This window comes from Caenorhabditis briggsae, assembly GCF_000004555.2.
Source record: "Caenorhabditis briggsae complete genome, chrIII, whole genome shotgun sequence".
Lineage (NCBI taxonomy): Eukaryota > Metazoa > Nematoda > Chromadorea > Rhabditida > Rhabditidae > Caenorhabditis > Caenorhabditis briggsae.
This window is the reverse complement of record NC_013490.2, coordinates 632,471-654,360: the sequence shown is the minus strand read 5'-3', so window position 1 is coordinate 654,360 and position 21,890 is coordinate 632,471. Positions and strand designations below refer to the sequence as shown.

At 35.5% G+C, this 21,890-nt stretch overlaps 6 protein-coding genes across 6 annotated transcripts; 3 read left to right on the top strand and 3 right to left on the bottom strand.

Annotated features, from left to right (window-relative positions):
- Positions 1-43: 43 nt before the first annotated feature.
- Positions 44-7,317, top strand: CBG15142 (the record flags this gene model as incomplete). The annotated part of the gene is made up of 9 exons (XM_045243328.1): positions 44-90; positions 135-344; positions 395-536; positions 1,651-2,164; positions 2,721-3,061; positions 4,270-4,584; positions 5,964-6,239; positions 6,401-6,550; positions 6,904-7,317. The coding sequence occupies 9 exons, from the start codon at positions 44-46 to the stop codon at positions 7,315-7,317; spliced, it is 2,409 nt and encodes an 802-aa protein (XP_045095667.1).
- Positions 7,318-8,916: 1,599 nt separating this feature from the next.
- On the top strand, positions 8,917-11,697 carry CBG15143 (the record flags this gene model as incomplete). Its single annotated transcript, XM_002642827.1, has 5 exons — positions 8,917-8,962; positions 9,009-9,157; positions 9,810-9,993; positions 11,027-11,124; positions 11,422-11,697. The coding sequence occupies 5 exons, from the start codon at positions 8,917-8,919 to the stop codon at positions 11,695-11,697; spliced, it is 753 nt and encodes a 250-aa protein (XP_002642873.1).
- A 95-nt stretch (positions 11,698-11,792) lies between these two features.
- On the bottom strand, positions 11,793-17,379 carry CBG15144 (the record flags this gene model as incomplete). Its single annotated transcript, XM_045243327.1, has 7 exons — positions 11,793-12,136; positions 12,608-12,668; positions 12,733-12,849; positions 13,601-14,059; positions 14,712-14,969; positions 15,931-16,565; positions 17,064-17,379. The coding sequence occupies 7 exons, from the start codon at positions 17,377-17,379 to the stop codon at positions 11,793-11,795; spliced, it is 2,190 nt and encodes a 729-aa protein (XP_045095666.1).
- A 204-nt stretch (positions 17,380-17,583) lies between these two features.
- On the bottom strand, positions 17,584-18,075 carry Cbr-dss-1 (the record flags this gene model as incomplete). Its single annotated transcript, XM_002642829.1, has 2 exons — positions 17,584-17,721; positions 17,983-18,075. The coding sequence occupies 2 exons, from the start codon at positions 18,073-18,075 to the stop codon at positions 17,584-17,586; spliced, it is 231 nt and encodes a 76-aa protein (XP_002642875.1).
- A 222-nt stretch (positions 18,076-18,297) lies between these two features.
- Cbr-mrpl-45 lies at positions 18,298-19,556 on the bottom strand (the record flags this gene model as incomplete). Its single annotated transcript, XM_002642830.1, has 4 exons — positions 18,298-18,747; positions 18,802-19,073; positions 19,138-19,312; positions 19,368-19,556. 4 exons carry the CDS (start codon positions 19,554-19,556, stop codon positions 18,298-18,300), a joined length of 1,086 nt encoding a protein of 361 aa, XP_002642876.1.
- Positions 19,557-19,792: 236 nt separating this feature from the next.
- CBG15147 lies at positions 19,793-21,458 on the top strand (the record flags this gene model as incomplete). Its single annotated transcript, XM_045243326.1, has 4 exons — positions 19,793-19,861; positions 20,352-20,552; positions 20,751-21,359; positions 21,450-21,458. The coding sequence occupies 4 exons, from the start codon at positions 19,793-19,795 to the stop codon at positions 21,456-21,458; spliced, it is 888 nt and encodes a 295-aa protein (XP_045095665.1).
- Positions 21,459-21,890: the final 432 nt, after the last annotated feature.

Here is a 21,890-nt window from a genome sequence, read left to right as displayed (position 1 = left end):
TCAACCCGAAAATCGAAATTTTCAGATCAAAAATTGTCAGAAAATGCGGATTCCTCAGCTACCTCTACGATATTCCAAGCGGTGGAGCTCGTAAGAAGTTTTCTTCTGAAATTTTTAATTTTTTTTAATTTCAGACGAGAATATCGGCTAGCTGGAAATGAAAGATCTGTGTCGGTAGATTTTAATGGGAAAAATTCGCTAGAATTAAAGACAGGTCATATGGCTAGATTCGCGTCAGCTGCAGTTGTAGCGTCTTCTGGAGACAATTCAGTGATGGCTACAGTAGTACAGAGGAAACAGAAGCAGGGAGATGGGAATGGTGTGCCTCTTCAGGTTGAATATAGGTCAGAAAACTATAAAAATTGAAAAAATTAATTTTTTTTCAAAATTTCAGACCATCTGCCTCAGCGGTCGGCCGAATTCCCACCAATTTCCTACGTCGAGAGTTGAGCCAATCGGATAACGAGATTTTAATTTCCAGAGCCATTGATAGGTCGATAAGGCCACTGATGCCAGCCAATTCCTATGAGACACAGGTAGATTTTTTTTTCAAAAAATCTTAAAAACAAAAACCGGAAAATAGAGAAATCCAAAAATTCGAAAAATTTGGACATTTTTAGGATTGTTAGGATTTTTAGATTCTTGGAATTTTTGGAATTTTTAGATTTTTAGATTTTCCGGATTTCTAGAGTTTTGAGAATTTTCGAAAATCCGAAATATCGAGATTTTCAAAATTCAAAATTTTAAAAAATTCCAAAAAATGATTTTTTCGAATTTTCCGATTTAAAAAAATTTTTAAAAATCCGAATCCAAAAAAGTCAACAATCCGATGAATCTAAAAACTCAAAATTCTCAAAAAATGCTGAATTTTCAAAAAAAAAAACGTCCAAAAAGTTGAAATTTTCAAATTGCTGAAATCCAAAAATCTCGGAAATTCGAAAAAAAGCAAAAATCCTAAAAATCTTCGAAAAATGCTAAATTTTCAAAATTTAAATGTTTCAAAAATTAGAGATTTTCAAAATTCTCAAAAAAATTTTTAAATCCATAAAGTTCGAAAAATACGAAAAATCCTAAAATAGCCTGAAAACCTAAAAATCCTGAATATTTAAAAAATTTCAAAAAAAAATCCAAAAATTTCGATTTCCAACTTTCTTAAAAGTCCAAAAAATCCAAAAAAAAACCCAAAATTCAAGATTTTCAAAATTCTAAACTTTAAAAAATTCTAAAATTCTAAAAATCTTGAAAATTCAAAACATCCAAATAACCAAAAATTCTCAGAAAATGCTATATTTATTTTCAATTTTCAAAAATCTCGGAAATTCGAAAAAAAGCAAAAATCCTAAAAATCTTCAAAAATGCTAAATTTTCAAAATTTAAATGTTTCAAAAACTAGAGATTTTCAAAATTCTCAAAATATTTTTTAAAATATATAAAGTTCGAAAAATCCGAAAATCCAAAATTTTAAATTTTTTGGATTTTATAGGTTTTTTGAATTTCCGGGAATTTTGGGATTTCGGGATTTCTTGTATTTTTGGATATTTGGATTCTTACTATTCGGATTTTTCAAATTTTTCGAATTTTAGGATTTTTTGAGTTTTGAGATTTTCGAATTTTTTAGATTTTGTGAAGCAATCCCAATTTCTCTTCCAGGTCATCTGCAAACCCTTGGCTCTCGATGAGAACGCTGATCAGATCATGCTAGGCATCAACGCAGCCTCCTCAGCTCTTCACATCTCCTCAGCCCCCTTCAACGGCCCCTTAGCGGCTATTCGAGTCTCCATGGATCCACGTGGCAAGATCTTCCACGTGAATCCAGGTCAAGAGGAGCTGAAGGCGTCGAGTATGAATATGATTGTGGCGATGAGAAGGAATCAGAAGACGGTGATGATTGAGTTGGATGGAGAGGAGACACGTGGCGAGCAGTTAGAAGAAGCCCTAGATGTCGCATTTCAGAATGTGGAGAGACTACACGTGGCGATGGATGAGCTTGGAGGAATCGAGAAGGACGAGTTGCCGGAGAAGACGACGACAATGGAGATTCTGGAGATTCTGGAGGCGTTGGCACGGGAGAGAATCTATTATGTGATGACTGATAGTACACATGATAAGATTTCGAGGGATGAGGAGATAAAAGCGATTATGGAAGATGTGATAGGGACGGAGGGTAAGGAGAAGGTCTCACAACGACAACTACCGTAACCTAGAAATATTTTTTGAATCCGGAAGCAAAATAGGTCATATAGAACGCCTCACCTTCCATCGCATTTTTATTGATTTTTGGGCGATTTTACAAAAAATGATCAGTTGGCGCAGTGAGATTTTACCACCAATTTCGCTGTCAATCTCAACACCCGGGTTCGATTCCACTCGGTGGCAGAACTTTTTGATTTCTGTGTAGACCATTTTCAGACAGTTTTAGAATGTTCTAGAGCTGGAGTTCTGGAATTTCGAGAAATTGAAATTTTCCAGAATTCAAGCTCTAAAGTGATTGAGAATCGTCTAAAAATGGTTCACACAGAAATCAAAAACGTTTGCCACCGAGTGGAATCGAACCCGGGTGTTGAGATTGGTAGCGAAAATGGTGGTAAAATCCACTGAGCCATTTGGTCATTTTTTGGAAAATCGCTAAAAAACGGGGGTTTTTTTTACAGAAAATTAAAATATTCTTAGGTTACTGTAGCTTCCTTTTGTTCTCAAAATGTTAAAAAATCGATATTCAGCCCTCCAACCGTTCCCACCCGCTGACATCTATCAATGCTGGTCCTTCCTAGTAAAGAAGGTGCTCCGAGAAACGACTCTTTCCACCGGAATCCGATGTGATGGACGTCGTCCAACTGACTTCCGACCCATCAGAATCCAAGTGGATATGTATAAAAAGCTCCATGGATGTTCGATGTTCCAACGGGGACAGACACAAGTCATGTCTACAGTAACCTTCGATTCTCCCACTGCCGCTTTTCATCCGGATTCGGTTGCTCAGTTGTTAGGATCACAGAGAAAGAAGTCGTTCATGTTGCATTATGAGTTTCCCAGTTTTGCCACTAACGATATTGGCGTAAGTGCGCTCTATTGAGGAAAATTGGTTTTGTAGGTCGAATTTTGAATTTTTCCTGAATTCTTAGAACTTTTTTTAAAAATTAAAATTCCAACATTCTAAAATTCCAAAACATCTGAAAATCCAAATATTCTTATATTCCAAAAAAACGGAAAATCCCAAAAAACCTATAATTTAGGATTTTCGAATTTTTTTGAATAAATGTTTTTTTTGGATTTTTGGGATTTTAAGATCTAGAATTCTCGAAAATTCTAAACATCCAAAAATTCCGAAAATCCAATAATTCGAAATTATGAAAAAAAAAGTTCAAAAATACCAAAAAATCAAAAACTTCGAAAAAATTTAAAATCTGAAATTCCAAAATTCCAAAAATTATTTTATTCCGAAAAATCCAAAAAGCCCTGTAATTTAGGATTTTTGGGATTTTAAAAGCTAGAATAAAAAACCAAAAATTCCAAAAATCCGAATAATCCTAAAAACATAAAAACCAAAAATTCCAGAAAATCTTAAAAATCTACAAATCTAAAAATCCTAGAAATTCAAAAAACCCTTAAACCCCAAAATTATAATAATTCGAAATATCCAAACATCCTAAGCTTCTCTAAAAATCCGAAAATTCAAAAAATAAGAAATTCTGAAGATCGGAAATTTTCACATTTTTAAATTTTTGAAAGTCTGAAAGTCGGAAATTTTGAAATTCCAAAGAATCCTAAGAATCCAAAGTTTCTAAAATTCCGAAATCTCAAAATCCGGAACATTCGAAAAAATTCTAGGATCCAAACTCTTTTAGAAATCCAAATAATTCTGAAAATCCAAAAAATCTGAAATTCCGAAAATTCAAAAAATCCTGAAAATTTGAAAATTCCGAAATCTCAAAATCCGGAACATTCGAAAAAATTCTAGGATCCAAACTTTTTTGGAAATCCAAATAATTCTGAAAATCCAAAAAATCTGAAATTCCGAAAATTCAAAAAATCCTGAAAATTTGAAAATTCCGAAATCTCAAAATCCGGAACATTCGAAAAAATTCTAGGATCCAAACTTTTTTGGAAATCCAAATAATTCTGAAAATCCAAAAAATCTGAAATTCCGAAAATTCAAAAAATCCTGAAAATTTGAAAATTCCGAAATCTCAAAATCCGGAACATTCGAAAAAATTCTAGGATCCAAACTTTTTTGGAAATCCAAAAAATCCAGAAACTCTATTTTTCCAGGCCTCCCGCTCGCTGAATCGCCGTGAAATTGGACATGGTGCATTGGCTGAAAAGGCTCTGAAACCCCTCTTCCCCACTGGATTCCCCTATGCTGTACGCCTTGCTTGCCAAGTCCTAGAATCAAATGGATCCTCTTCAATGGCCTCGGTTTGTGGAGGATCGTTGGCACTGTACGATGCTGGTGTCCCAATGAAAAATGCAGCTGCTGGTGTCGCTATCGGATTGATTTCAGATGAAAAGGAGCCTGAGACAAACTATAAAGTGCTTACCGATATTTTGGGAATCGAGGATTATGCAGGCGATATGGATTTCAAGGTAATAATAATATATTTATTTGCAATGCATGGGGAAATCAATAGAAATTTGGCAAGAAAAGGGGACATGAACAAATAAAAAAGTAAAATGACCAGACGGACCGACTAGAGTCCTGTAGGTCAAGTGGGAGGGATCAGAATATCATAGGGAATCGCCCCTACTCGCTTAGCAAACGCCACCGGACTGAGCTTAGAATTTATCACCTTACATACACGGTTCCACATAGACAAGTTTCTGTGAAGGAAGCAGTCAAAGTATTGACCGTTGATTTTGAACAAATAAAGGTATTTTTCGTTGCCCCACCTGTATTCTCCAGTCAATTTCCTACATTTTGATACCCATATTGCCTATTTTTTAAAAATTTTGAATTTTCAGAATACGTCAAAATTCTGAATTCTGAATTTCAAGTTTTTAAAGCAATACTGGTACCAAAATTTTGTAAATTCAATGTAACATTCAACTAGAACGGTAAGAATTCTAAAATTCTGATATTCTAATATTTCGAATTTCTGAAAATCCGAGTTTTCGAAACTCGGAAATTCGAATATTCTGAATTTCTGAAAATCTGCAATTTATAAAATTCCGAAATATCGAATATCTAGAATTCTAAGATTCTGAAAGTTGAAATTTTGGAAATTCTAAAATCCGTTTTTTCGAGATTAGGAAGTTCCGAGATTCCGGGATTCTCAGTTTCTGAAATCTAATTGTAAGATCCTGAAGTCCGGAGATTCCAAAATTCTGAAATTCTGGATCTCTGAGATTCGGCAAGTCGGAATTTCTGAAATTCTAAAATCTGAAATTCTGTAATTCTGATAAGATTCTGAGAAAAGTTGAAATTTCCGAGATTCTGAAAATTTGAAATTCTGAAATTGCGAAAGTCCGATTTTTCGAAGTTCCGAATTCGGTAGGTCTGTAATTCTGAGATTCTTAAAATTTGGAATTCTGGAATTCTGATGTTCCGAGATACTGAAAAAATGAAAATTTAAAAATCTGAAATTCCGAGAATCCGAGAATCCTAAATTTAGAAAATCCGAATTTTCGAAATTGTAGATTTTTGGGATCCTGAAACCCGGAGATTCTCAAATCTAAAATTCTGAAATTTCAAAAATCTGATATTCTGATATTCTGATGTCCTGAGATTCTGAAATTATATGCTACTGTGACTCGGAAAGTTTGAAATTCCAAAATTCTGAAACTATGACATTCTGAAATTTTTGAAATTTGGAATTTTCTAAAATCTGAAATTTCCAGATTATTCTTAAAATCGGAAAACCTGAGATCCTGAAAACTGGGGATTCTGAAATTCAGAATATCTCAAATTTCGAAAATCTCCAATTTTCGAATTTTCAAAAAATCCAAAACCCCCCCATTTTTTCCAGATAGCAGGAACTAAAAACGGCTTCACCGCTGCTCAGCTGGACGTTAAAAACGATGGTCTGACCCGTCAACAACTCCGAGAGAGTCTAGACGCAGCACGTGCTGGAATAGACCATGTTCTAGGCAAAATGGCCATAATTCGAGATCGACCAAGAGAGCAACCGAAATCTACAGTACCAATTATCGAATCGATGAGAATAGAACCACATAAACGTGTGACGCTATTCAGAAATAATGGATATAACTGTAAATTGATTGAGGCTGAAACTGGTGTTAAGGTGCGATGTTTGGTCTGAAAATCCAGAAATTTTTTTTCAAATTTTATTTTAAAAAATTCAAAACAAAAAATGAAAAATTTTTTTTTAATTTTCTAGAAAAATGTCAAAAAAAAGTGAAAAATTTCAGGGAAAATCTACTAAAAATGGCTTAAAATTTCCAGATTTCCGTTGAAGACGAGAGCAACATCTCCCTGCTCGCTCCAAGTCAGGAGAAACTTCAGAAGGCGTTGAGCATGATGAATGGCGTGTTGGAGAGTAATACGACGTTGGATTTCGCGTTTGGATCGATTATTCAGGCGGAAATTGTGGAGGTAGAGCCTTTTTTGTTGCTATTTTCATTGTTTTAGCTGAATACTACATGAAATTTCCGAAATTTTGATACCCATATTGCGCTAAAAAGTTGAAGTTTAGAATTCAGGATTTTGACGTCTTCTGACAGTTCAGATATTTTTAAAAATACGCAATATGGGTATCAAAATCTCGGAAATTATGTGGAGAACACAGCTAGAGTAACAAAAATGATGAATTTTCAGCGGTTTTCGAGATATACAGAATTTTCAGAGTTACAAAAAAATTTCAGAAAATTTTTTTTTTTTTGGATTTTCCGAAATCCTGAAATATTCATAAAACCACTTCATTCATAATTTTTTTTTCACTGTTTCAGCTGAATTCTACTGAAATTTCCGAACTTTTGATACCCATATTGCCCGAAAAACTTGGAGTTTGGAATTCAGAAGTTCCACGTCTTCTGAAAATTCAGATTTTTAGAAGATGGGCAATATGGGTATCAAAATGTTGGGAATCGTCTGGAGAACACAATCGGAAATACGAGAATAATGAATTTCCAGATAATGGACCGTGGTGTGTACGTCACACTACCAGGAAGCTCCCAACGAGTCCTTATCAACAACAACCATCTAAGTCTTCATCCATCCGACATCCAGATGTCCTTGGACTGAAAGTTGGTGATAAAATGGCTTGCACGTGGTTTGGACGCGATGAGCACACTGGAAATATCAGATTATCGAGGAAGACGTTGGCAGGAGCATCACATCCAGCCACTCAGCAGAAGAAATAATTTTTTTTTAATTTTTGAATAATTTTTTTTTACCTTAAAAGGCTTAGGAAAATATGTAGATTCTTATAAAAACTAAGAAAAATTTCAAAGAAATCGAAAATTTACGAAAAATCGGTTCTAGAAGGTTCTGGAAGTTTGAAAAATTAAAATTCCCGCCAAGAACCAAAGTTTCGATTTTTCGATATTTTTGAATTTTTTGGAACTTTCTTCTCGCATTTTTCTACATTTTTTGAATTTTTTTGTTATTTTTTGTTGCAGTTTGTAGTTTTTGTAGTGTCTAGATTGGTCCATTTTGCGGGTATACTGTTGATTTTTCTTAAATTTTGCTCAATTTTTTTTAATACATATATTTAGGCACCACAACAAAATTTTCAAAATAGATTTTTCCCAGTTTTTATTGTTGGATTGTCTTCTCCTACTTTACAGAAGTCTATTCCCAAAATTTCAGCGAAAAATCTTCATTCAATCCCGAGTTACACACCATTTTGTACCAGACCTCAATGTACTGACTTTCTCCTCATTTTTTTGCGGTGCGCAGAAAAGTGGGCGGGGTTTAGAAGCTTGCAATACTGCGGCGCGGAAAATTCGTGAAGGAAATTAAAGAAAAAGCTATTAGACGCGAGAGAGACCCGAACCTCCGCCTGCGTCAGATCGGCGCGCGCACCCACTATCCAGTCGGCCACGGCTGCACTCGCGGTGGTAGCTTTAGAGGGAAAATATGAATGTGCGACTCTTCGCTGCCTGCTGCCTTCTTCCGGTGTTGCTTTCTTCCTATGTTTTAAAGAAATTGATCTGTGAATGATAAGGAAACAGACGTATAACACATTAAGGGCGTCGATAGAATTTTTTAATTATAATTGCTCTTAGTGGCAAATTTTGCGTAGAATCTTATGGTGAAAAGAAAATCGGTGGCGCTCACCTGTGTCACCTTCAAAACTTCCAAAAACTGAAAATTTTGAAAGTTTGGAATTTTCGGATGAGTATCAAAACTACTTAGAGGTATCCAATCTTTCTGAAAATTGGCAGAAGTATACACAAGACTTAGTTTTACCATAATATGCAAAAAAAAATTGGGGTCATCGCTGAAATTTTTTATTTATTTTAGCTGGAACTTTGGCTGAAAATTGTGAAACAAGGGCGTCGTTAGAATTTTGATTTTATTTCAAAATCCAATCCCCCAGTTCATAAACTATCAGAATCCATTAAAAAATCTAATGGCGCGAACTTCCATCCAGCACTTTTAGTCCACTTTGTCAGTCCCACTTCTATTTTTCGAAGTTTTCGAATCAAAATAATAAAGTTATCGAAGAACTGATAATTTCATTGGATTCAGCGTAGTCGATTACATAGGGACAAGTTCTCACCAAAAAAATAATGGGTTTCTAACGCCCGGTACAAGCCTTCAAAGATGGATTTCTGAAAAGGGGAGAAAAATTTGGTCGCCCCGCCCCCTTTCATTGCGGTGCCTACATATATTGATTTTTCTATTTGTCATCCGATTAAAAATTTTTTAAAAATTAATAAGATTAAATTTGAAAATTTCAGAGAAATTTTGATAAGAAATTTAGTTTTTTTTTTCAATTTTTTGCCAAAAAAATTATGAAATTCAAGGTTTCTATTCTATTGATTTTTGGTTTCCTAATTGGTAAGAATCTCTATTTTTTCAATTTTCAAAGAATTTGAAAAATTAGGCTCCGCCTCCTCCTCGAACCTCTGCATTTCGAAGACGCTCTCGTTCTGTCAATACGGATTCAATCAGAATTTGAATGTGACAAGCACGACGGCTGATTGGACCAATCCTGGAACACTTAGCTTCATTATTAGAAGCTATTATTTACAGGTTCTGGAAGATTCTGGAATTTCGAAAAAAAAATTCTGAAATTTTTTTTTTGGCTGAAATTTCTAGTTAGATCTGAAAATAGAATATTCTTGTTATTCCAGCAGTGTTCTCCAGACAATTCCTAAAATTTTGATACCCATATTGCCTATTTTTTAAAAATCTGAATTTTCAGAAGACGTCAAAATCCTGAATTCTAAACTTCAACTTTTCAGGGCAATATGGGTATCAAAATTTTAGAAATTTCATGGAGAATTCAGCTAAAACAACGAAAATTGTATAACCGAAGTTGTTACAAAGATATTTCAGAATTTCGAAAATTCTCAGAAAAAAATTTATTTTTTGAAATTTTTAAATTTTTAAAACCGCTCAAAATACGACATTTTCGTTATTCCAGCTGTGATTTCCAGACATTTTCCAACGTTTTCATATCCATATTGCCCATTTTTAAAACATTTGAATTTTCAGAAGACGTCAAAATTCTGAATTCTGAAGTTTTTCGGCCAATATGGGTATCGAAACTTCGGAAATTTTATGTAGAATTGAGCTAGAACAGTGAAAACTATTTAAGTAAAGTGACTTTAAAAACATTCAAAATTTTCGAAAAAAATTCAGAATTTTTTTTGAAATTTTCAGAAAAATCTAAAAATTCCAGGGAATCGATGGTCTCCTGTCCGTATGTAACGCCCGTCAACAGTTCGCCCAATGCCTTGGCGATCAATACGATTCGTGTATGTCAAAATTGAATTTTATCGCTTCTGGCGAGTCTCCAGAAGACGCTCAGGCCTACGTTCAGCTCTTCAGAACCATGGAATTCGATTGTGATGGAGGATTTATTCGTGAGACTAAAATTTTACCATTTTTTTGGATTCTCAAAATTTTCGAAAATTCAAAAAAAACTTTTTGAAAATTTTGAATTTTTTTTCAAAATTTTTCGAAAACTATACAATATTTTGAAAGTTATCATATTGATACAATTTTCAGTGTTCTTGCTGAATTCTACTAAAAATTTCTGGAATTTTGATACCCATATTTGCCTAAAAACCTGGAATTCGATATTCAGAATTTTGACGTCTTCTGAACATTCACATTTTTTAAAAGTGGGCAATATGGGCATCAAAATGTTGGAAATCGTCTGGAGAGCATAGCTAGGACAACCAAAACATTGATTTTTCAGCGGTTTGCGAGAGATTCAGGATTTTCAAAATTCGGAAAAAAAATTTTAGAAAATTTTTTTAAAGAATTTTTCGAAATTTCTTGAATATCCTTAAAATCAATTCATTTAGACAATTTTCACTGTTCTAGCTGAATTCTACATAAAATTTCCGGAATTTCGATACCCATATTGCCCTGAAAACTTGGAATTTTCAGAATACTGACGTCTTCTGAAAATTCAGAATTTTTAAAAATAGGCAAAATGTTGGAAATTAAATGGAGAACACAGCTGGAATAAGTAAAAAGATAGATTTTCAATAGTTTGCGAGAGATTCAGAATTTTAAAAACTCGAAAAAAATTTTCTCAACATTTTTTTTGTTGGAATTTTTTGGAATTCTGATTTATCGTAAAAACGACTTTTTTAATAAAGTTTTTTTCTGTTCTAGCTGAAGTCTACATAAAATTTCCGAAATTTTGATACCCATATTGCCCTAAAAACTTGGAAATCGAAATTCAGAATTTTGACGTCTTCTGAAAATTCAAATTATCTAAACATGGGCAATATGGGTATCAAAATCTTGAGAATTGTCTGAAGAACACTGCTCAAAAAACGATAATAATGAATTTTCAGCGGTTTCAGAATTTTCAGAATATAGAAATAGAAAAAAAATCAGAATTCTGAGTTTTGACGTCTTCTGAAATTTGGGTTTTTCCAGAATCTTCTAGAAACTGGCCATGCATTGCTGCAGTTCTCCAAACCAAAGAGGACATGCTCAATCAGTGTCGTCAGACGTATAATGATGCCTTGAAGAAGGTAAAAATTCAAAAATTCGAAAAATGAAAAATTTTCAAATTGGTCCCATTTTGAGAAAAATTGATATCACGATCTAAAATTGCATGAAAACTACTATGCTGTGAATAAATTCCGAAAAATCGAAATTTTGAAAAAAAAAACATTTTTTTGTCGAAATTTGAAAAAAAAAAATTTTCAAAATTCCAAAATTGTGGAATTTTTTCACATCATATTGATTTTTATGCCATTTCAGATCGTGATATCAATTTTCATCAGTATTGGATCATTTTGAAATTTTCGAAAAAAACATCTTTCCAGGATCCCTCCTCTCTCTGCCAATCGTCCGCCGACTACGAGACTTGCTACCGTCACTTCTTCTTCACCACGTGTGGTCCAGAAGTCTCCTGGTGGGCTTGCGAACGCACCCGACGTGGCTTATCAATCGATACCGACTGCCCAATGGACACTTGTAGTCTGGTGGCTTCTGGAGTCTCTTCTGGAGACGCAACTTCTTCTGAAGGCGTTCAGAAGGTGTTCGAAATGAAAACAAATGCTGCTCTGGTGATGAGACAGCTTGCTGCTGGCAAACATTGATTTTTAAACTTTTTATTGAATAAATTTATAGCATCTACACAGTTTATAATTCCAAAAATAGCAAAAAAAAAAAACAACTACAAATTCTAAAAAAATTAGAATCCAGCGGTCCTCCTCTGTAGAATATTGTTCAATTCGTGATCTCCAACTTGTTGATATCCCCGGAACTGCACACTTATATCCCCGAATCCACTTGTCAACGTCCGCACCGTCTTCGATAGATTCTCAGTTTCCGAAAGTGGCAGAATCGCTGAGATCCGTCGATATTCTGAAGAAGATTGCGCCTCAAATTGGGCTCTTCGTCGGATGAGCTCGTTTAGAATCGGTTGGGTCGAATCGTCGCTTCTCACGTCGATTTGAACACTCATCACTGGTTCCGTCAGAAGCATTTCGCCACGTTGCAGAGATTCGGAGACGCACTTTTGAGCGCAGGCGGATACTGGAAAAATTCTAAAATTTTGTTTTTTCTGTTTTTTCGAAAATTTTCCAAACGGTCCAATTTTGATAAAAATTGATTTGACGATCTGAAATTGCATAAAAACTACTATGCTGTCAAAATTATCCAATAAATCGAACTTTAAAAAAAAAAATTTTTGAATTTTCGAATTTTTTCTAAAATTTTTAAAATGGTCCAATTTTGATAAAAATTGATTTGACGATCTGAAATGACATAAAATCTATCATGCATTTTCATGCCATTTCAGGTCGTGATATCAATTTTTATCAGAATTGGACCATTTTGAAAATTTTACAAAAAAATGGGAAATTTTGAAAAATCTTTTTTTTTTCGAAAAGTTTCTAGAAAATTCCAAATTTTTCTTTGAAAATTTCCAGGAGAAGTCTGGTCTTTTCAACGGATTTCGGTGTTTTTTTTTTCAATTTTTGAGCTATTTTTGATTAAAACGCTTACAAAGCGCTGGATTGATCTTGCCACCACTGACGATACACTCGGTTACCACCACTCGAACGGCCTGAAAATTGAAAAAAAATTTAAATTGATTCAAAAATTCAAATTGCCGCCTAATCTCTACGCACATGCACTGGGTACGATGCCAGCGGTCCATTCTGAAGTGCATTCGAGCATCCCTCGTTGATCGCCTTTTGCCAGTCCAGACGGATTGGTTTCGCTGATTGCGGAAGCTCCAAATCGATCTGGAATTTATTGATTTTTATAGGGAAATGGGAAAATAGCGAAAAAATTGCCAAAAAGTGAATTTTGAACTGAAAAATCCAATTTTTTGAAAATTTTTATAGAATTTTTTCTTTCAAAATCGGAAAAATCGAAAATTATGAAAATTGAAAAATCTGAAAATCCTAAAATCTTAAAATTTCAAAAATCTGTAAAAAATCAGAAAAATCCGAAAAACTCGGAAAATCTAAAATTGAATTTTTCAAATTTTTTAAGTTTCAAAAACTCCAAAAATTTCAAAAATTCGAAAAAATGTTAAAATGTCAGAAATTCCAAAAATCCAAAAATTAGAGATTTTTCAAAGTTCCAAAAATCTTAAAATTTCGAAAATTTCAAAATTTTAAAATTTTGAAAATTTCAAAGATTCTCTTTTTCAGGATTTAAGAGATGTCAGAAATGATTTTTTGGAAATTTTTGAATTTCAAAATATTTTTCTAAAAATTTCAGATTTTCCCAGACAAAATACCCTTAAAAATAGCGAAAAAAATAGTCAAAACTCTGAATTTCAAGCTAAAAAAATCCGATTTTTTGTTCTCATTCTAGAATTGAAGCTTAAAAATTTTTAAGGTTTTTTCGATTTTTAGGCAAATTTTGGTTGGATTTTCTTCCCGATTTTTCTAGAAAAAATAAAAAAAAATAGCAAAATAATGGTCAAAATTCTGAATTTCGAGCTCGAAAAATCCAATTTTCACGATTTTTCTAGAAGAAAAGAACCTTTTTAAAGGGTACATGCCCTTTTGTGGGTTCTATCCTCATGGTCAATTGTACAAACTCCGGCCTCTTCTTCTCACTCATCGCATCCTCAACCTTCGCCGTATGACTCAACTCTTCCGTGAGCATTTCTCTATAAGCCACTTGTAATTGTCCAATGAAAACGTCCAATTTATAATTTCTCTTCAATCGATCCTTAATTGCTTCTAGATGTAGCTCTCCCTGCGTCTCCACAATCGTCTGTCCCGTGTCTCGATCATAACGGATTTTCATTGATGGATCTTCCCGGGTGAGCTCTTCCAACGCTCGATTGAATTGCTGGAGCTGTCGATTCGATGGCGGTTCGATGCAACAGAAAAAGACGGCGTCGGGGGACTCGATTCCGGAGAAAACGACTGATCTACCATCATTGGATGTTTTGCACTGCAGAAGATCAATTGGATGGGACAGGGATTTGAGCGTCTGGAACAGAAAAATTTTTTAAAAAATTTAGAACAAAAAAATTGCAGAAAATCATGTAGAAAAAAACATTTTCTGCAAAAATTTCTTTTTTTCAAATTTTCTGAAAATCTTGAATCTCTCGAAAACCGCTGAGAATCCATTATTTTCATTTCTCCAGCTGTGTTCTCTAGACGATTTCCTACGTTTTGATACCCATATTGTCCACTTTTAAACAATTTGAATTTTCAGAAGACGTCAAAATTCTGAATCCTGAACTTCAAGTTTTTAGAGACAATATAGGTACCAAAATTTTGGAAATTTTATGGTAAATTTAGCTAGGACAGTAAAAATTGTATAAATATAGTGGTTTGGAGAATACTTCAGAATTTCGAAAAATTTCAAAAAAAATTTTTTTCTAAATTTCTGAAAATTCTGAATTTCTCGAAAACAGCTGAAAATTAATCATTCTCCTTATTCCAGTTGTGTTCTCCAGACAATTTCCAAAATTTTGATACCCATATTGCCCATTTTTCAAGAATATGAATTTTCAGAAGACGTCAGAACACTGAATTCAGAATCCCAAGTTTTCGGATTTTCGGATTTTTTCAAATGTTTTCTTTATTTTTATGTGAATTTTCATGATTTTCTGCTCAAAATAAAGCAATGTTCTCACCTCAAAAGCCTTATCTGCACTCGCTGCACTCTGTACTACCGTATCCCCGGTTACTGTATTCTCCAGACCGGCTACCACCGCAATATCCCCCTCTTCCACGTGGTCCACCGATTTAAGCTCATCTGCATAAGGAGTGAACACCTTCAACGGTCCCTCTGACGTCATTTGAGAGGCGTTGAAGATTGTGGAATTATTCTGAAGACGTCCAGTGTAGATTCTGATGTACGAGAGTTGGCCGCGACGTTTGTCATGGGTGATCTGGAAAATTCTGTTTAAAAATTGAAAAATCGATAAATAATGTCTAGAAAATATTCTTTTTTTTTCGAAAATCTAGAAAAATTCTGAAACTGAAAATCGATTTTTTTTCAGATAAAATCCATCTAAAATGACTGAAAGATCGGAAAATTACAGTTTTAAAAACCAAAATTCTCTCGAAGAAAATCGATTTTCTAGCCGCGGAAATCGGGATTTTCGGACGGAACGGACAGACGGAAAATTCTGAAGAAATGGCTGAAAATCTTCATTTTTTGGCCATTTTTTGTTGGTATTTTCAGAGTCGGGATTTCTGATTTTTAGGTGAAAAATTGGAATTTTCAGACTCAAAATTCATTCCTGATTTTTAGGCTTAAAATTGGCATTTTTAGAGTCAAATTTGTGATTTTTAGGTCCAAAATTGGTATTTTCAGAGTCAAAATTTATGATTTTTAAAACTCAAATGGGATATTTTAAGCAAAAAATTCCATTTTTAGGGTTTCAAATTAGTATTTTCAGAATCTGTACTAGTGATTTTTAGGTCCAAAAGTTGGTATTTTCTAGTCATAATCCCTGATTTTCACAATTAAAATTAGAATTTTCAGAATTAAAATTCCCGATTTTTAGGGTTCAAAGCTGATATATTCAGACCCCAAATTCCTGATTTTTAGGCTTAAAATTGGATTTTCCAGTCGAAATTTTCCATTTTTAAGATTTAGAATTGGCATTTTCAGAGTTAAAATTCCTGATTTTTTGGTTTAAAACTGATATTTTTGGAGTCGAAATTCCTGATTTTTAGGCTTAAAATTGGTATTTTCTAGTAGAAATTTGTCATTTTTAAGGCTCGAAAGTATTATTTTCTGGTCGAAATTTGTCATTTTTGGGTTCAAAATTGGTATTTTCGAGTCGAAATTTGTTATTTTTGAAGCTCAAAATGTTTAAAATTGTATTTTTCTCCATCGCTAACCTTGAAAACCAAACCAGCTAAATCTTTTTCAAAAATTCTCCTGAATTCCGTGTTTCGTTGGTCTGGAGATGGGAAAAAGTGCACTACAGAATCCAGAATCGGTTTTACACAATTCAAATTCCGAATCGCCGACCCACAGGATACTGTAGCGATTTTCGAGCCAATTGTGAGCTCTCGAAGGGTCCTCAAAATCAATTCTTGCTCAATTTTCTGCACATTTCCCTCGTTTTCGTCCAGAAAAATTTTCATAAATTCCGGCGAAAATTCTGCTAAATTATAGCATAAATCCGATCGAGCTTCTTGGAGAATTTCTTGAATTTTTTCATTTTCCTTCAAATTAGACCATTCTTTTTTATTAAAATCCAAAAACTGAGAGTTCAGGACGTCTAGAATTCCGATTTTATCAACTGGAATCACTAATTTCACTGCTTGGACCCCGAGTTTTTGTTGAATCGAATCCACGGATCGCTCGAAGTTCGCCTCCTTTTTATCCAGCTTGTTTATGAAGAAATGGGCGGGAAGTTTGAATTTTGAACTTTGATCCCATACGGTTAGCGTTTGGGGTTGAACACCAGCAGAACCATCGATTACCACCACGATTCCATCGAGAACGCGAACGCATCGCTCGACTTCGACTGGAAATTTGAATTTTTTGAATTTTGACGAAATTTTTCGATTCGCTAGGGCGCGTTTGCATTTTTTAAAACAATTTATCCTTGGATTCCTGATTTGAGTCTGAATTTCTGTATTAATTTCAATTACATTAGAAAATATAAAATTGTCGTCAAGTTCTGTGCAAAAAATGGAAGTACGCAAACACTGCGACCCGAAATTGCGGACTTTTAAATTTTCGCTAAAATTTTTCAGCATTTCCAGCTTCTTTTTGAGTCAGAATTTCAGTTTTATTGAAAAAATTGTGATTTCCAATGAAAAACTAAAAGTGTCGTCAAATTCTGCGCAAAAATGGGTGGTACGCAAACACACCAACGCAAAATTGCGGACTTTTCGTTAATTTGATATTTTCAGCTTATTTTCGTCTGTTTTTGATCGCATTTTTTTTCGGAAAATAGAGCACAAACTAACTAAAAGTTTAAACAAAATTTCAAAATTCTCAATAGAGCGCACATGCACACCTCGAAAATCCACGTGTCCTGGAGTATCAATCAAATTGATGTGATGCCCCGCCCAGTCGAAATTCACCGCCGCAGATTGTACAGTAATCCCTCGCTCTCTCTCGATATCCAAAAAATCGGTCACTGTATTCCCCTTATCCACAGATCCCGCGTTTTGAATGGCTCCCGCCAGGTACAGTAATCTCTCCGTTACTGTAGTCTTGCCAGCATCCACATGAGCAATGACTCCGATATTTCGAAGTTTTGAAGGGGGAGGAGGATTACTGTAGAAGCGGTGAGAAGGAGGTATTCGTCTAGAGATCAGCCGAAGAGTCATATCTAGAAAAGGGGCGGAGCTTAGGAAAAGGGGGCGGAGCATAGAGAGGCGAAACTTCAAACTGGAAATGAACCTAAAAAACAGATCAGAATTTGGGAGAATTTCCGCTTAAAATCAATTCATTTACAGAGAAAAAGATGAAAATAAAGAAAAATAGGTGAAAAGCGCAGAAAAAAAATCAATAATTTAGTTTATTGGCGGAGCTTAGGCGATTGGATGTCCTCCTTTGCGAAGTTCCTCCTTTAGCTGCTTCGAGAATTCGCTCTCGTGGGTCTCATCGTCCCAGTTGTCCTCCCAAACGTTGACCTCATCATCCTCGCCGTCGGCACGTTCTGGCCATTCCTGAGGGGAAAAATAGTTGAATTTTTTGGAAAAATTAATGAAAAATATAGTTTTTCGGCGATTTTCAGCCAGAAAAATGAACTTTTTTAGATTGAAAATGCTCTGAAATCCTTTAAAATTGGCTTGAAATTCACTGAAAATCGCTCAAAATTCATTTAAAATACTCCAGAATGGTCATTTTTGACTATTTTTATTGAATTTTCGACCATTTCTAGTGAATTACAAAATTCGAATTTTTTGAAAATAAAAAATATTCCCTACCTGAATTGGGAACTCCTCAAACTCCTCCTCCTCGGTCTCCTTCTTCTCAACGACGGTTTTTTGGTCCTTCTTGGTGACAGTGGTAGACGACATTATTTTTAAAAGCTGGAATTTCTGAATTTGGGTTGGGTAAACATCTTTGAAATTTAACAGAAAGAAAGGTATAAAAATGGCTGGGAAACCATTTAAAAGGATTAAAAAAAAATCGAAGAAAAATTATTTTTACAATTAGAAAAGAGAACAAGGCAAAAAACAAAAAAAAAAGAAAACAAGGAACCTAGAAAAACAAACTACAAACTACAAAAAATAGCTAATTTAGGAACTGTTTGCTGCCTCCTTCTCCTTCTTCGCCTCCTCCAACTTCTCCGTAGTTCTCAATGGCAGTGCATTCGCCTTTGCCACCTGTACCCCAGCTTCCTTCTGTGTCAATTGATGCGTAATATGTGTTCCTTGCTTCGGCTCAATCCATTTCGGGTAAATCTTTCCGTGCAATCTCCATTCTCCATCCACCACTGCGATATGATTCTCGAACACCACATACTCAACAACGTCCTTCTCCTCGTCCTCAGATCCTAGGATAAGACCTCCAAAGCGATCGTAAAGGGCGAGCTTTTGTCTTGTGTGCATTCTAACCGTGATTTGAGCAATGTCGTTTCCAGATTTTGGTGGATTGTCGAAACAGCGAACCGCCACGACACGAGATGGTTCTACAATGGAGACTAGCTCGAAACGAACCGATCCGTTTTCAACATCCGGCCACATTTTCTATAATAAAGCTTGTTTAAATACATTTATCGATTTTAAAACCCGGAAACTTACCGCGAACGCATACTCCGTAATACACCGATACATCTCCTTCTTATCCCTGGCCTCCATTGCCTTGTGAGCTCTCTCATAGATATCTTCTGCCTTCGCACAGAAGGTTTTGACATCGAACTTCTCGAATCCCTGCTTCTTGCGAATCCGATTCGTTCCCATGCGCCAGTTGTAGAATTTGTGCTGCAGTCGCTGCTTGACCTCGTCGAATTTGTTGTTCACATCGGTAAATGAAGCTGGAGTCTCTGGTGGCACATATGGGTCAGCGATACCGTCTGGAAAAGCATTCTTTGTCAGAAAACAAGAGGAAAATTCAATTGTTAAGCCTTCAAGACTCACAAATGGACTGAAAAGTGACCTGAGCCTCATTCCAGACTCTTGGCTGTGCTTCCTTGTATGGATTGAGGCCTCGCTTCAGAAGTTCTGTTCTCATCTCTCCTGGAGGCATTTCCGATTCTCGTTCTCGCGCAGAATCTTCGGGAAGCTCGACGAGAAGAGTTTTACGGCCACGCATCTGGAAAATGCCTTTTTCTATAGAATTCGATGGAAGTTTCAGGACAAAAACGCACCTTTCTGAACAGTTTCTCATTGACATGTGTATTTCTATTCGCTTTTGCCTTGTTTGAACGCGTAACGCCGGTAAATCTCTTCATATCGCCGGCCTCCTTGTGATGATGAACACCGGCGATTTGCGTGGTGCAAGCGGCCACAGGGACCGTCGGCGACAAAAATGTTCGTATTAGCGCTCGTCCGAGCATTTTTCTGAGCTGAAAAATGCCAAAAGTTTGTGAGAAAATCGGTTTTTTCGCTGGAAAAATAAGAAAATTCGCGGAGAAAAAATTTAATCATCCTGGTCCAGTGGAGCGCGCTTGCAACTTGCTCGTAGGATCTGGTGCATTTGCGGACTTGAGCATTTTTTCGATTTTTTTTTCATTTGAGATGTTTGAAATTTTAAAAAAATTTAAATTCAAATTTTGGCGACTTTTACAGAAAAATGACAGATTATATGGCGCAAATGCTCAATGAGCTCATGGGTTCGCAGAGAGACGCGATGCCCGGAGAGGTGAGTCTGAAAATTTGTTTTTTCTGAAAAAAAAAGTTTTTGCAGCGCCGCGAGCTTCGTTTCGACGATGTCAATGTTTGCACCGATTTTTTGGTCGGTTTTTGCACTCATGACATTTTTCGCAACACCAAAAACGACTTGGGATTTTGTAAATATGTAAGTTGTAAAAATTGATCAAAAACCTACTAAAAATGGCTTAAAATCACTGAAAATTGCTGGAAATTCATTGAAAAAGGCTAAAAATCCACGAAAAATGGGCTAAAATCGACTAAAAATGACTCGAAATTCATTAAGAATCGCTAAAATTTCCAAACAGTTCAGAATGGTAAAAAATGGTTTAGAATGGTCATTTTTGACAATTTTTAGTAGTTTTTGGACCATTTTAAACTTGTTTTCGACTTTTTGAAACCTATTTTGGATTATTCTAGACCTATTTCAGGCGATTTCGGGCCTATTCTACACCATTTTTGATAATTTTCTCGTTTCTCAGAGTATCCACGACGAGAATCTCAAAAAATCCTACCAGAGTAGCGATCGAAAAGGAAAAATGGGATTCGAGCAGCGATTCTTGGACAGAATCCGCAGAATTCATGAAGACGTGCACAGGAAGATTCAGAAGCACGAGGATAGGCTGTCAGTGACTCAAAGGGAGAGTAAGAGTGCCGAGGAGACGTTTGGAGAGAAGATTCAGGTGAAAAACCTAAAAATCCACTCAAAATTGTCAGAAAAACCTCTAGAAATGAACAGAAGTTCACTGAAAATCGCTCAAATTCTATTAAAAATGTTCCGAAATCCACTAAAAACGGTCTAAAATCTACTAGAAATCGTTCAAAATCCCTTTAAAATAATCCGAATTTCACTAAAATTTACCGAAATTTCCAAATTTTAGGAAAACGAGCAGCGCAGAGAGCAGCTAGCCAAGAAGGTGGAGGATCTGATGGATGAAGCAGCCGTGCAAGGAGCAAAAGGGAATGTAGAAGCCGCGCAATCAGCTGTTGAGAAGGCTGATAAGGCGAAATTCGAAATGGAGGAGTTGCTAACGGAGCTGACTAATTTGCGAACTGAAAAAGAACGAGCCATCAGCATGGAGGAGAATGTGACAGCTGGAAATCGGCAGATGCAAGTTTGCCAGATCTGCGGATGCTTCATGCTTCAGAACGACGCTCCACAGCGTGTCGATGATCATATGACTGGCAAATTGCACATTGCTTATCAGCAAATCGCGGATACGATTCAGGTGCTGGAGCAGACGATCGAGGAGCTGAAGCAGAAGAGAATGGAGGAGAGATTCTCGAGAAGACAGGAGAGATCTAGAAGTCGTTCGAATGAGAGGAAGAGATCCGAGAGATCCGAACATCGTAGAGATCATAAGGATCATAGGGATCGCGATAGGGACCACCACCATCGCCACAGGGATCACAAGGATCATAGAGAGCATAGAGAGCACAGAGAGCACAGAGATAGAGGAGACAGACACCGTTCGGATAGAGATCGCAGAGTGAGTATTTTGAATTTTGGACAATTTTTAGTGGATTTTAGACCATTTTTAGCGAATTTTAGTTCATTTTCACCAAAAAAAAAATTTCAGCGCCACTAGCTCCTACCTACTTCGCTCCGCCCATTAAAAAGTACGTTTCCTCCCAAGCTAGAATTCCAGGTGAGTGATTTTTCCCCTCCCCCCCAACGCCCCTTTGCAGATAGCTCTCCGGTGTTCAGCTGAAAATTGTGTGGTTTTTGTTCAGTTAGTTTGAAGAAAAATGCCTGATTTTCAGAATGTTTTGTGCGAAAAATTCATTTTTTCAGATATACACCACTTCTCGTCGCCGGCTACGACCACTTCTCTAGCTTTCTCTCTCAATTTTTTTTCGTTAATTTTTTTCTGTAATAAATAATTCTTGTTTGTAAATGCGAAAAATCGGTGCTTTTTCACTATTTCAGAGGCTTTTCAGATTCCAAAACCGGAAAAAAATTGAAAAAAGAGACCCCGCAAATTCCGGAGAAAAACTTTTCCGGGGAAAAAAAAACTCCG